The sequence below is a fragment of the Gavialis gangeticus genome, unplaced genomic scaffold (assembly GCF_001723915.1).
Source record: "Gavialis gangeticus isolate Ggan-Ray unplaced genomic scaffold, GavGan_comp1, whole genome shotgun sequence".
Classification (NCBI taxonomy): domain Eukaryota; kingdom Metazoa; phylum Chordata; order Crocodylia; family Gavialidae; genus Gavialis; species Gavialis gangeticus.
This window is the reverse complement of record NW_017728995.1, coordinates 59,408,449-59,420,498: the sequence shown is the minus strand read 5'-3', so window position 1 is coordinate 59,420,498 and position 12,050 is coordinate 59,408,449. Positions and strand designations below refer to the sequence as shown.

The following is a 12,050-nucleotide window of genomic DNA, read 5'->3' as shown; positions in this document are numbered from 1 at the left end:
GATCAAAAACTGCTGAACATGCTAGAGTCCATATTCAAACCTCCTGTAAGCAGGTGAGCTCAACGACATTGTACCCATTTACCCCAGATCTGAAATAGGCCTTCTGTCATTGATTGCATAGCTTGGGTAGGTCACTTCGAACATCCTGATGGTCTGTCCCTCCAATCATTACAGTGTAGCAGCAGTGCCATCTGGTGGGCAAATATATTTTTTACAACTATCCCTCTGTTTTGCAGCATGCTTAGCTGTTGTTTTGTAATTACTCAAGTTTTTCTTCAAATGGCAACTGTCCATGTGGAATTTCATTAGGGCTCTACAGCAGGTTACATCAGCTGCCAGCTTCCCACTTGGACTCTTGGAAAACCAAATGGCTCAGGAGTTGAACTGATGCATAGTGCCTGCTGGGCTCTACTGATGGGCACAGTACATTATGGTGCTGTTTCTTCTAAGTATCCCCAAAATATTTGTAATGAGGCAAGATAAAGTTTTATATTTTGCAAACCTGGGGACAGAAGCTTAGAAAGAATTATGGTAAAATTATGTACAGGGTAAAAAAGAAAGGAACTGTACAGTAATGTTAGTGGAAAGAGATTACATTTAAGAATCCTTTGCATTTTTATGGTGCTTTATATATCCACAGAATTCTAACATTATAAAAGCCTTAGTCTGTTTCTCTGTCCGTAATGCTTTATTCGCACTCTGATTGCTTGTCTGATTCCAAGAGCATTTCGGACAGGGGGCGGTGGTGGCAGCACTGAGGAGTGCTGCCGTGACAGAGGGGATGGAGCAGGGGGGCAAAGCCAGCAGTGTTGGCCTCACCCCACCCCCTGCCGGTCCCACTCCCTGGAGGTGTCAGTGATGGAGTGGGGAGGGTGGGGGGTGAGGCCAGGAGGACTGGCCTCAATCCCCCCCAGCCCTGCTCCCTGGAGGCGGTGGCGGTACGGGGTGCTGGCCAAGGGGGACAGGGGCGATGGCAGGACAAGCTCCCCCCACCCCCAACTCCTGGGAGGTGGCAGCGTGGGGTGCTAGCGGCACAGTGCTGGCCTTGCCCCTCACTATGGCCTCGCTGCTACTGCAGCTGCTGGGCTGCAACAAAAATCAACAGGGAGGGGGAGGCGATGAGGAGGAAAATGGGAAGGGGCCCTGCTGCTGGGCCCTGAGAACAGCTGGAAGGTGGGGAAGGGGTTGTGCACGGCTGGATGTGCAATGGCAGCGGTACAGGGCATTGAGTGATGGCTGTAGCCACTGCATGCAAGCTTTCTCCCATCCCCTGTGCCTGAGTCAGAAGCAGAGTGGTGGCAGCGCGGGCTGGTGGGTGGCAGTGCTCCATCCCTGCCTGCCTCCCCACCTCCCATCATTCTTGATAGGCAATTGGCTAGTTGTTTATAGATGAACTGATCCTGACTCCTATGTTAACTACTCATTACCCCAATATAGAAACACCTATTTGGAAACATGGGTATAGGAAAGTGATATATATCCAAGGCCATAGAGCAGTGGTCACCAACCAATGAATCTCGATCCACTGGTAATTCTCAGAGCCTCTTACAGTAGATCATGGACCCTCTTGGAGTTGATCCAAGGCTGGGGTGGAGGGCTGAGTGCCTTCACGCATGCACACACATGCCCCAGCCCAGCAGGCCAGTCCATAAGGGAGGGAAGGGGCAGGGGCTAGATCAAGGCCACTGTGGTCAGGGACAGTGTCTCAGAGGCAGGAGCAGGGATAAGTTGAGTAACTTTTTCTCCCTCTGCCTTGATCTGTGCCCCCCACCCTTCCCTTCCCACAGACTTAGCTGCTGGGCAGGGAGGGGAGTGGCAGCAGTGCATGGTAGATTTGGGGTGGCTTTCAAATGCCAAAGGTTGGAGACCACTGCCATAGAGGGAGTTAGTGGGATAGCCATGCTTAAAATCAGAGTGTTTTGACTCCCAGTTCTGTGTTTATTCTAATGTCATACTGCCTTTCAGTTCAAAAGTGGGCCATAATGTGAGAGTTTTTGAAGAGTGATGACATTAAAGAGATGACAGTCAAGGGAAGATTGAGATTTAGGACTGCTCATTGATGAAGGGTCAAGTCATCAACATGGTAGGTTTTCTGTATGTATTTCAGTTTTACTCAGAAGTTTGGGAGCTGTCATTGGCAGCAGTGAAACGTCTGCAGGTAGAATAAGTACAGAATAGACTATAAATACAGCCCAGCTAGAAATGCATAGTGTTTCTGGGAGAGAGGTTTGCTTTACCTGCACAATGTTAAACATACAACAACACAGTATGAAAAGATTCAGAGAAATATGCGGGGGCAGTGTCAAGAATAAACTCAAATCTTCTGAGTTTTATTCCACTGTCTTGACTGCAGGGTCAGCCTGCCTCTTTTCCTTGAGGTGTCTTTGTTCCTACCTGGTATAAGGTAACATGGAGGGCACATTTGCACTTATTGTGTAGGCAGCACTAAAATGGTTAATTAACACATAGTGCTTTTTAGGAAACCAGCTCAGAAAACTTTAAATTAGATTTCTTTCTCAGTGCTTAGTCCAATTATCTATAAGCATCTTACTCATTTCTGCTTTTACTCCTCTCTGAAATGTTAAATTCTCCACGTTCAGACATTCTAAAAGGTATAATCTTGGCATATTTGGTCTAATCCTCTTATGCCATTAGATACAGCAGTAACTATTTGTTCATCCCTTTTCTTATTTACAGATTCATGAATTTTCCCATTCTTTTCATATTAATATGCCCAACAGGATGTTCTTTCAAACTGACTGCATTAAACATGATCAGATCTAACATCAAATTGGTTCCTTCTAAATCCTAGAACTGTTTAAATCTTGTGACCCTTAGGGGATTTTCTTTTAACGATGGTATACGTGATGGATTTAGATTTAAGCTGTTAGCTTTGGGCAAACAGTCTGGAAATAAATATTTTTACAAGTTTTTTTCTTATTCCTAGAGGGCTATTGTGTAGGTAACTTCAGCTCCCTGTGTGGGACGGGACTGATGTAGAACAAATACCATATAAAATTACTTGGTAAAAATAAAAGGGAAATGTTGTATGAATCCTTAATAAGAGACCAAAACATTCTAGACATGTTATTTGAGAAGAGGCAGCCATATTTTGTAAGGTGCTCAGATGCGATAGTAGTGGACGAGGTGAAAAGGAAGGAAAATCAAATACACAAATCTTCTCCTGCTGTCATGTAGGAAGCAAAGAGTGATGTCCAATATCTGACTGGCTCATAGAATCATAGAAAAAGAGGGCTGGAAGGGAGAGATCTCAGGATTTCATCTAGGTCAAACCTCTGTTCATCCCTGTCAGGATCATCCTAGTAAAACCATCTCATCCACGTGGTGGTCTAACCTGCTATTAAAAACTTCCAAGGATGGAGACTCTACAGCCTCTGTAGGTAATCATATCAGTGATTAACTACCCTCACTGAGGACTCCTGATCTCATTCAGCTGCTGGTAGAGGGAGTAAGATAATTGATCCATTCTGCTTTATTTACTCAAAAGATCAGTCACTCACTTTGGATGTGTTTCACCCTCATTATGCTTTGTTACACAGTGCAAGATCAGTTATTCCTTTATACAAAATCTGGAGCACCAAAATAAAACACAAAGGCCTAACCAAAATGAAGACAAGGTTTTTTGGGTGAAACTGATATCTTTTATTAAACCAACTTAAATAGTTGGAACTTTTTTTTCCTGGGAAGTACACACACCAACTGCAGAGTCTTCCTCAGCCTGACGAAGGGTTTTTAAACCTGAAAGCTTGCTAAGAACATTTTGTCCAACCAGTTAAGTTGGTGTAATAAAAGATATCAGACTCACCCAAAGAACCTTGTCTGCCTGTGTCCTTAGACCATAACGGCTACAACCTACACCCCTGTAACTAAAATTTACCTGGTACAAGCACTTACTGCAGAACTAACTGTGCTGCAGTAGCAATATGAGCTAGAGCCCTATATGGGAGGCAAGATAGGAATACAGAAGAGACCAGTAGCAGTAAGTCATCCTGGGGTAGAGTGGGAAAGGTGAATCGGGGAAACACCTGCAGCAGCTCAGGGAAGCATCTGACCAGCAGGGAACAGGGCCAGGGAGATATATAAACACAGACCCTGAGTCAGGAGGCAGTCTGGCTTCAGAGTAAGGGGAATACAGGAGTTTTTCTAGCTGATACTGGGGCTGTCTTGAGGTAGGTGAACAGAGTGCTGATGCCCTACAGGGGAATGTTACCTATTGTAAGGGGAAGGCAGGTAGGTATTGCTTATGCTTGGACCCAGAGGAGGTTTAGTTTGTGTTTGCTAGAAGGCTTACTTCTTGGTTACAGTCTTAACTAGAGGTTTGAGAGTGGCTGAAAGGGAAGTGTGCAGAGGCCATGGTGGGGTACCTGAGGGGTATATGGTGGTTTAACCCAAAGTGAGGTGCAAAAGGGATACCAGTATTTAGAGCCTGGCCAGGGGCCTTGGTTCAGGGAATGCCATTGGCTTAGGCCCAAGGGGGATTTTAAAGCCCAGAGAGAAGAACAGAGAGAGGCTGAAACCTAGTTTGGGTAGAGCTAGGGACAGGGGGTCCTGTGCACAAAAAGAACAGTGACAAGAGCCCAGGAGCCCAAGCAAGCTCAGCAAGGGTATTGCTTGGGACAGGGCAAAGAAAGACCAAGCCAGATTAGGCAGTCAAGGGAAAGAACCCAGAGGCCAGGTCAGGCACAATGGGCTAAGCTAAGGGAACTAGTGAGAGCAAAGGGGCTGAGGCTAGGAAGGCTGAGGCCCCTACAAGGGTATAGAGGCCTAAGGTGGCCTGCTGTTGGGGTGTGGCTAAGTGCCCATTAAAGTAATTAATTAGTAATACCTGCAATGCAGAGCTGTAGGGGGCACTGGAGACCCTGATTAGCCCTTAAGGCTAACAGGTGCCCTGGGGAAGGGCTCTGGCAGGCCATCAGAGCCCACCTAGCAAGGGCAGGGTAGAGGACAGAAGGAGCTTGGAAGAGCTAGCTGGCATCTAGAGGAACTGGGGCTTACTCTAGGATTCTTTAGGCAGCCTCCCTTCCAAGCAAACAAATACATCAAAGTGGGGCAGGAGAATAAGGAGGGGAGGGCACCGTAGACCTGGAGCCAGGTAAAGGTTGTGTGGCCACCAGGGGGCATCACAGTTCCCCTGGAGCCTGTGTGTGCATAAAAAAACAGAAGAGCATGTTCCCTTTATGTTTGAAAGACCTGAAGAATCCTTCACTTTTATAACTAGAATTTTAAAGAAATCAGTTCCTATCTCTGGACAACGCTTCCAGTGTTAGGAAAAATGAAGGGTGTTTATACATTTGCTCTGGTAGTGGGGGTGAAGGGGTACTTTAATTAGAGTGGGTCTGAAAGCCACTCTAATTAAAGCACCCAGAGTGTCATGTATCAGTGTTCCTGCATTTCAAAAAGTTAGCAAGTGTGCTTTATCTAAAGCTTGTTGAATGAACTTTAGATAATACTCCCCCACTGCCATTTTGAAGTGTGGGGACACTGATACACAAGACACAGGAGGCTGCTGGAGTGCAGTAATTGCCATGCTTCAGCAGACTTGATTAAATGAATCTGCTCCAATGCACTGGGATGGCACCCAAAGCTTTTTCTTTTTACTTTCCAGAATAGCAGCAAGAGACCAACAAAAATGCCCCAGAGAACTTAGTGACAGAGAACAGTACCTTTTATTTATAATGTGTTAATTCACTGGAGTATAGAAAATACTGCTACAGAAATTATTTTCAGCTGAACCACTGATGCTCTTCCACATTTGTAATAGTGCGTGCGCTTTGGAGCTGAGCAGAACTTATCAAAGTAAAACTGGATTTTTCAACTTTATATGTATCTGAGAAGTTATCAAATTTAAAATTAAACAAGAAACTACTTGGAGTTCACGATAGGAATGCTATTAATACTAAAACTCATAACAGCCTTGAACTAACCTCAGATAGCTGGACTAGATGCTCAGCTGGTGTAGTAACTCCATTGATGTCAATAGAACAGTGCTAATTTACAGATGATGCTCTGAGCTTTAGTTGTTCTCATCATTAATAGATATGGTTATACAGTAGAAAGGTAGTTGCTAAATTCATCAGCCATTCAGAAATGGATTTTTTTTCATAAAGAAGTCATAGGAATAAAGAAATAGAGAAGATAAATTAGGAACTAAAAATTCACTCTGACCTCAAAGTGAAATGAAAGGTATAAAATGCTGTCAACAAACCAAAAACACATAATAGCTTGTGTGCTGAACTGATAAGTCATCAAATATAGAACTGGTTTAATGATTTTAATTGGAACAATATTTCTATCTAAATGCTCCACCAGCTTGTTGATACCTCCCAGCTTCCCAGGGTCAGGCATTCTGCTTGCAGAGGGAATGCTGCAGTTCTAAAACTATTCATTTACCTTCAAGAAATGATTCTTTTGAAAGAAGATTGTAAAAGCCATGAATTCAAGGTACATTGCTGTTATCTCTACAGCATACCTAAATCTTCAAAGACAAATAAAAAAAAAACCCAGGGAGGAACTTTTAACCTAAATTGGATGCAATGGTGCTTATCTTAAAAAGTACTTAAATGGTTTGATATATTTAAAGATGTGGACTAAAGTCACCAGTGGAAATGGCAAACAATGAGTGGAGATGGATGACATGGGTAAGTTAGTGGGTTAAAATGGTAAAGACAGGGATATATGTATGTAAGGATTAGATGGAAATCAGGAACAAACGTCATTAAATATTTTTCTCCTTCCTTTGCTGAAAATTTTAAACTTTTTAAAATTCAAAATTCTGCTGAACTTTTTAGTCAGATCTGGAGCTTATTGAAAATGATAAAAATCACAACTTTTTTTAAATTTGTTTGACCATTTTATTTTCATCAATTTGCAATTAAAATCAACCAGCCTTAATGCTTACTGTGAGACATATTGTGCTTGTTTAACTTTTTTCTCCAGTTAATATTTGGGTCCATAGTTTGCATAGAAGGCAGAAGTGGAGATGTACAAAATCCTGGTCCCACTGAAGTCTATGGCAAATCTCTTATGGACTTCACTGGAATCAGGATTTCATCTTTAGTTATTACCTAAAGCTGGACAAAATACTATCTTCCAGTAGCTGGAGTAAGAAAATAGTGGTTAGTAAGATCTAGTGTGTCGCTAAATATATACTGCAGCTAAGCCTCTGTCTCCTTCCTGAAGTTGTCACATGTTTTAATGTGGATCCATATCTGGGTAGAGGAGAAAACCCATGAAAGTGGAATCATTGATATTATCAGCATAGACTCCATTGTTCTCTTTCTCACCATACACTTGGAGCCATACTTCCTCCCCAGCTTCTAGGTGAAGCAGAACTGAACCAGATGCTTGGTCAACATTACTTTTCTGGAACTGATCATAGGTGAAGAGCACTGCCTTATCCTTCTTATACAGACTGACTTTCACATCTGCCAGGTATACAGTGAGGTGGTACCCAAAATAATACATTCCAGGGATGATGCAGCGGAACTTTCCTGTAGTTTCATCATAATGATTTTGTTCATTGTAGAAGATCTTTGTGAATTTAATAGGAACATTGGAGTAAGGGGTTCTGCCTGTGAGACCAACACTAAAAGCAGAGCGGTAAATGAAGGCAGCATCTCCCTTCTCCCCTTTCATCCCTGATATTCCTGGAAGTCCGTGCATACCTTCAGCACCATCATTTCCATTATCACCCTTGAGGCCTGGTTCACCTATAGGAGAAAATATTTTTGATTAAAGTAATTTCATTGGGCATATCCAGCAGTAACATCTTAGTGTATGCTGCTAGAATGTTTCTTCATTTAAGAGAAGATAAATCAACCCTTTTTAAGACCAGAGGTAGATGGTGGGTGCTTTTCAGTTTAAACATTTGCCCCTTTATCTCTGATTATTTTCACTAACACTTACACAAAACCAGGGGCAACATGTAGCGGGTGTACCCCCTGAGAGCACTGGTGCACCCCCTGACCAGCTGTGATCACCACTTAGATGATGAGTAGGCGGGAGTGCTAGTGCCCCCCCTGCAAGAGCTGGCCAATCACTGCGATTGCTTGCAAGCACTTCCGGGAGCGGCTGCTGCAATCACAGTGATCGGCTGCTGTGGGATGACTGGTCTGCAGGATCATCTATGCACAAAACAGACAAGGCCATGCAGTTTGAATCTTTATTCAAAAGATTGCCATAAAAACACACATTGAGCTTAGTTTACATGACTGAGTGGAAGGATTCATGCTACTGTGCTGAAACTTGCACCCATAAAAGCAAATGTAGCTGTATCAAAACTGATGCTGAGCTGCAGTGAGCAGTTTTGTGTGGGGTTCAATGGATTTTGCTGCAGTAGTCTCTAGTCACTCTGCATAGAGGGGGCACCAGGATACGGATACCATAAGCATGCTTGTCATGCTCTTGCCCATGTTCTAAATGTGTGTTGAAATATTTGTTAATACTCATCATGCATATAGATGAAATATTTGTCATTTTTCACTTTAGTTTTGGAATAGTCAAAGGCATAAACTGAAAATTATTACCAAATAAAGATACAATAATATGAATGCATCTAACATTTTTTGGGAAAATACTTTTATGGTAACTTACTTGTTTTATAGATGACTTATAAAATGGAAATACTTTTAACTGATGCAGTTCTGTAATATACATGGACTTTACAGTCAAATAAATGTTTTGGCAAACTTACTTGATTTTATAATGCAAATAAAATGACTGAATTAAGATAAAACTGCCACCAACATGTTCATAAAGATTCATTTATCACTCTGAGACCGAAAAGAATCTGTCTTATTTTTTGGGAATTGTAACCGGAGGGCTTTAAACTAAAACCGGAGGCATTAAACTAAAGCTGCTCGGACATCGTTTAGTTTGCATTGCCACCAATTACATCATTGTATTTATGGATTTGTGGCGTGTAAACACAAAGTGACTCAAAGACTTGTAATTACTTTCTTTTGCCACCAGGTGGCACTGCACTGTTTCTGTGGTTCAAGCCTTTGGCCAGTAGGTGCTGCTCTTATTTGCTGCTATTTCTTTCTTTATTTATTTATTGGCTCCTGCCCATCCTCCCTCCCCTTGATCCCACAGCTGACTGCAGGCAGCCAGGGCATGGTGCAGGGGGGCAACTCTAGTTAGTAGTTACTAGGGCTGTGCAAAATTTCACTGGGTGTTTGATTTTGAAGCTGTTTCACCACGTTTCAAGCTTGAAACAGTGAAATTGAAATGAAACAAAAGGATTTGAAACAGCTTCAAAAATAAATGAAGGCAGCTGAAATGTTTTGAAATGTTTTAAGTTTTGAAGCTGGGCTTATTTGGTTTCAGCATCAGTTCCAGGCATGAGTGGCAACCTCCTCTCATCTGGCATGCAGATCCCGCGGTTCGCACCCCCAGGAGGAGTCTGGCACAGCCTGCAGCTCTCCCAGAGGTGCAAGCCCATGGATCTGTGCCTCAGATGAGAGGAGGCTGACGCTGCTGCCTGAGACAGGCAGCAAGGTCCCAGCGCTGGTTCCAGGCAACAAGGCAGCCTCCCCTCATCTGGTTCACAGATCTTGGGGCTTGTAGCCCCAGGAAGGCTGCTGGGCTGTGCTGGTCTCCTTCCAGGGGTACAAGCCCCCGGATCTGTGCGCCAGATGAGGGAAGGCTGCCGCTGCTGCCTAGGACAGGTGGCAGCAGCAATTATTTCTGGTGCTGGGTGCAGCCCAAGTGCAGCGCTGGTCCCAGGCAGCCTCCTCTCATCCGAGGCACAGATCCAGGGGTTCATACACCTGGGAGGGCTGGAGGCTGTGCTGGACTCCTCCCAAGGGTGTGAGCCCCCGGATCTGTGAGCCACATGAGAGGAGGCTGCTGCTGCTGCCTGGGACTGGTGCTGAAGCCATGTAAGCCCAGCTTCGAAACTCAAAATGTTTCAAAACTTTTGAAATGTTTCGAGTGCCCTCATTTCGTTTTGAAGTGGTTTCAAATCCTTTTGTTTCATTTCAATTTCACTGTTTCGAGCTCGAAATGTGTTGAAACAGCTTTGAAACAAAACACCCAACAAAATTTCACACAGCCCTACTAAATATGCAACTTATCTAGTTTAAAGTTAATTTGGTACCTGTGCACTATGCAGCCATGGCTTCTGTGTAGATCTGTCCTAAAGGTGGCATCATGGTCACTTGCTCTGTATGTGTGTGTCCATGCAAGTGCACAATTCTCCAGTCAGAGAATACTCCTTTTCCTGTGACCAATATATACTTCTGTGCCTGTGTGCTCTCATACTAATTATATGACAAGACATTATTCCTTCACTATATTCTGCTTTGGGACTGGTCCAAAGCCTGTAGAAGTCAGTGCAGTCATTCCATTAAAGTCTGGATGATTGGTTTTACTATATTTATTTATTTATTTAAACAGCAAAGTCTCTCACCAACCTGGCTCTCCTTTCTCTCCCTTTGGCCCATCTCTCCCATCCTTTCCATCTCTGCCGGGGACACCATTGTGGCCTGGGTGGCCTGGGATTCCTCCCATCCAGTTTGCACAAGACCCTTTAGGAGGTGGCTGTGCATCTTCATCAACAGCTGTTCCAGTGTACCAGAGTTTCACCAGCAGAAGTGAGTACAGCAGGAGTTTTGAACTTAGCCTCATTATGGAGCCCTAAAATAGATGGGAACTCAGTTAGCATTTCAACCAAGTGGTAGTTGGGTCAGCAGAGATGCAGAGGAAAAGGATATTGCATGAAATTAGGTAAATGAGATCAAAAACAACCCCCCAATGAGGAGCTGAGCTAATATTACCAACAGGTGTTAAATTCAGAGCAGCTATGTGGAAATCAACACAATAAAAAGAAACACTTTTGACATCAGTGGAGTTCTTTTGCCTTAGCACTGGTGTAACTGAGGTCAGAATTTGTTGTTGAAGCTGGTAGATGCTACAGTTCCTGCTCACTAATTTTGCAGTGATTCAATCAATTAGCTGATGACATATGTGGCTTGTCTTTCTGCTTGGGTGTACAAACAGCTGAGGCAAAATACAATCTGTCAGCGCTCATATAAAATCTTCAAATGCCATAGTGCTGAACGTGGAGTATGGTATACTGGTATATATACAGTACACTAATCTTGGAGCATCTACTCTTAGCTGTAAATACATGAAGAGTTCATATCATATAAGGGTGGTTATATCTGTTTTTAATGTTGTTACTTGGAATCTGTCTTTGAGGCAAAGGAACATGACATGCACATAATATGAGATCTGCACAACCAGGTTCTTCATCTTTTAGTCTGTTTTCTTTGCTACTGAAACCAACATTTGTCAGTGAATCAAATATACTCTAAAGAAGCTTCTGCTTATGAATAAACCAACTCCATGGTACTTTTATAGTCTTTGCCAAATCAGGGTTTGATTCGATGCCTACTGAAGCCAATAGCAGTCATTCAAGTGACCTCAAAATGCTTTGGATCATGCTGTTCAGGAACAGAAATTTTAAATTTGTTCTTGTGGAATTCATCCCTGCACAACAGAATGCTAGGAATATGACATTTATGAAGATCATAAATGGCAGAACATAGACTGGTTAGTCATGGAATGGTCAATGAACATTTTTTTCATTGCCCAGAAAGCTATTTTACAGTAACTCCATCTTCATGGATGGATTCTTTGGAAGCTATTTAAATGCCAAGATGTTATGACATCCTAGTAGCTATGTTATGCTATCCTAGTAGCTAAAAACCTGCAGCATCCTTATAGGCATGGCAGTGCTATGCTGGGTAGCACTGCGGATGAAAGGGACTTGGGGGTCATGATTGACCACAAGATGAATATGAGCCTACAATGTAATCCTGCTGCTGGTAAAGCAAGGAAACCAGTTGCTTGCATCCACAGATGCTTCTCAGGTAAATCCCAGGATGTCATCCTCCTGTTGTACTTGGCCTTGGTGAGGCCGCAGCTGGAGTACTGCGTCCAGTTTTGGGCTCCACAATTCAAAAAGGATGTGGAGAAGCTTGAAAGGGTGCAGAGGAGAGCCATTCCCATGATCAGAGGTCAGG

General features: G+C 43.3%; 1 protein-coding gene across 1 annotated transcript in view; it reads right to left on the bottom strand.

Annotated features, from left to right (window-relative positions):
• Nucleotides 1-6,589: 6,589 nt before the first annotated feature.
• The window catches only part of LOC109287857 (adiponectin-like), an 8,399-nt gene continuing 2,938 nt past the window's right edge, over nt 6,590-12,050 (bottom strand). The window contains exons 2-3 of the mRNA XM_019503112.1: nt 10,437-10,658; nt 6,590-7,730 (exon numbers count right to left, since the gene is read on the bottom strand). Coding sequence (XP_019358657.1) covers nt 7,213-7,730; nt 10,437-10,650 — 732 coding nt within the window. The 5' untranslated portion in view covers nt 10,651-10,658 and the 3' untranslated portion in view covers nt 6,590-7,212. The remainder of the gene's footprint in view (nt 7,731-10,436; nt 10,659-12,050) is intronic.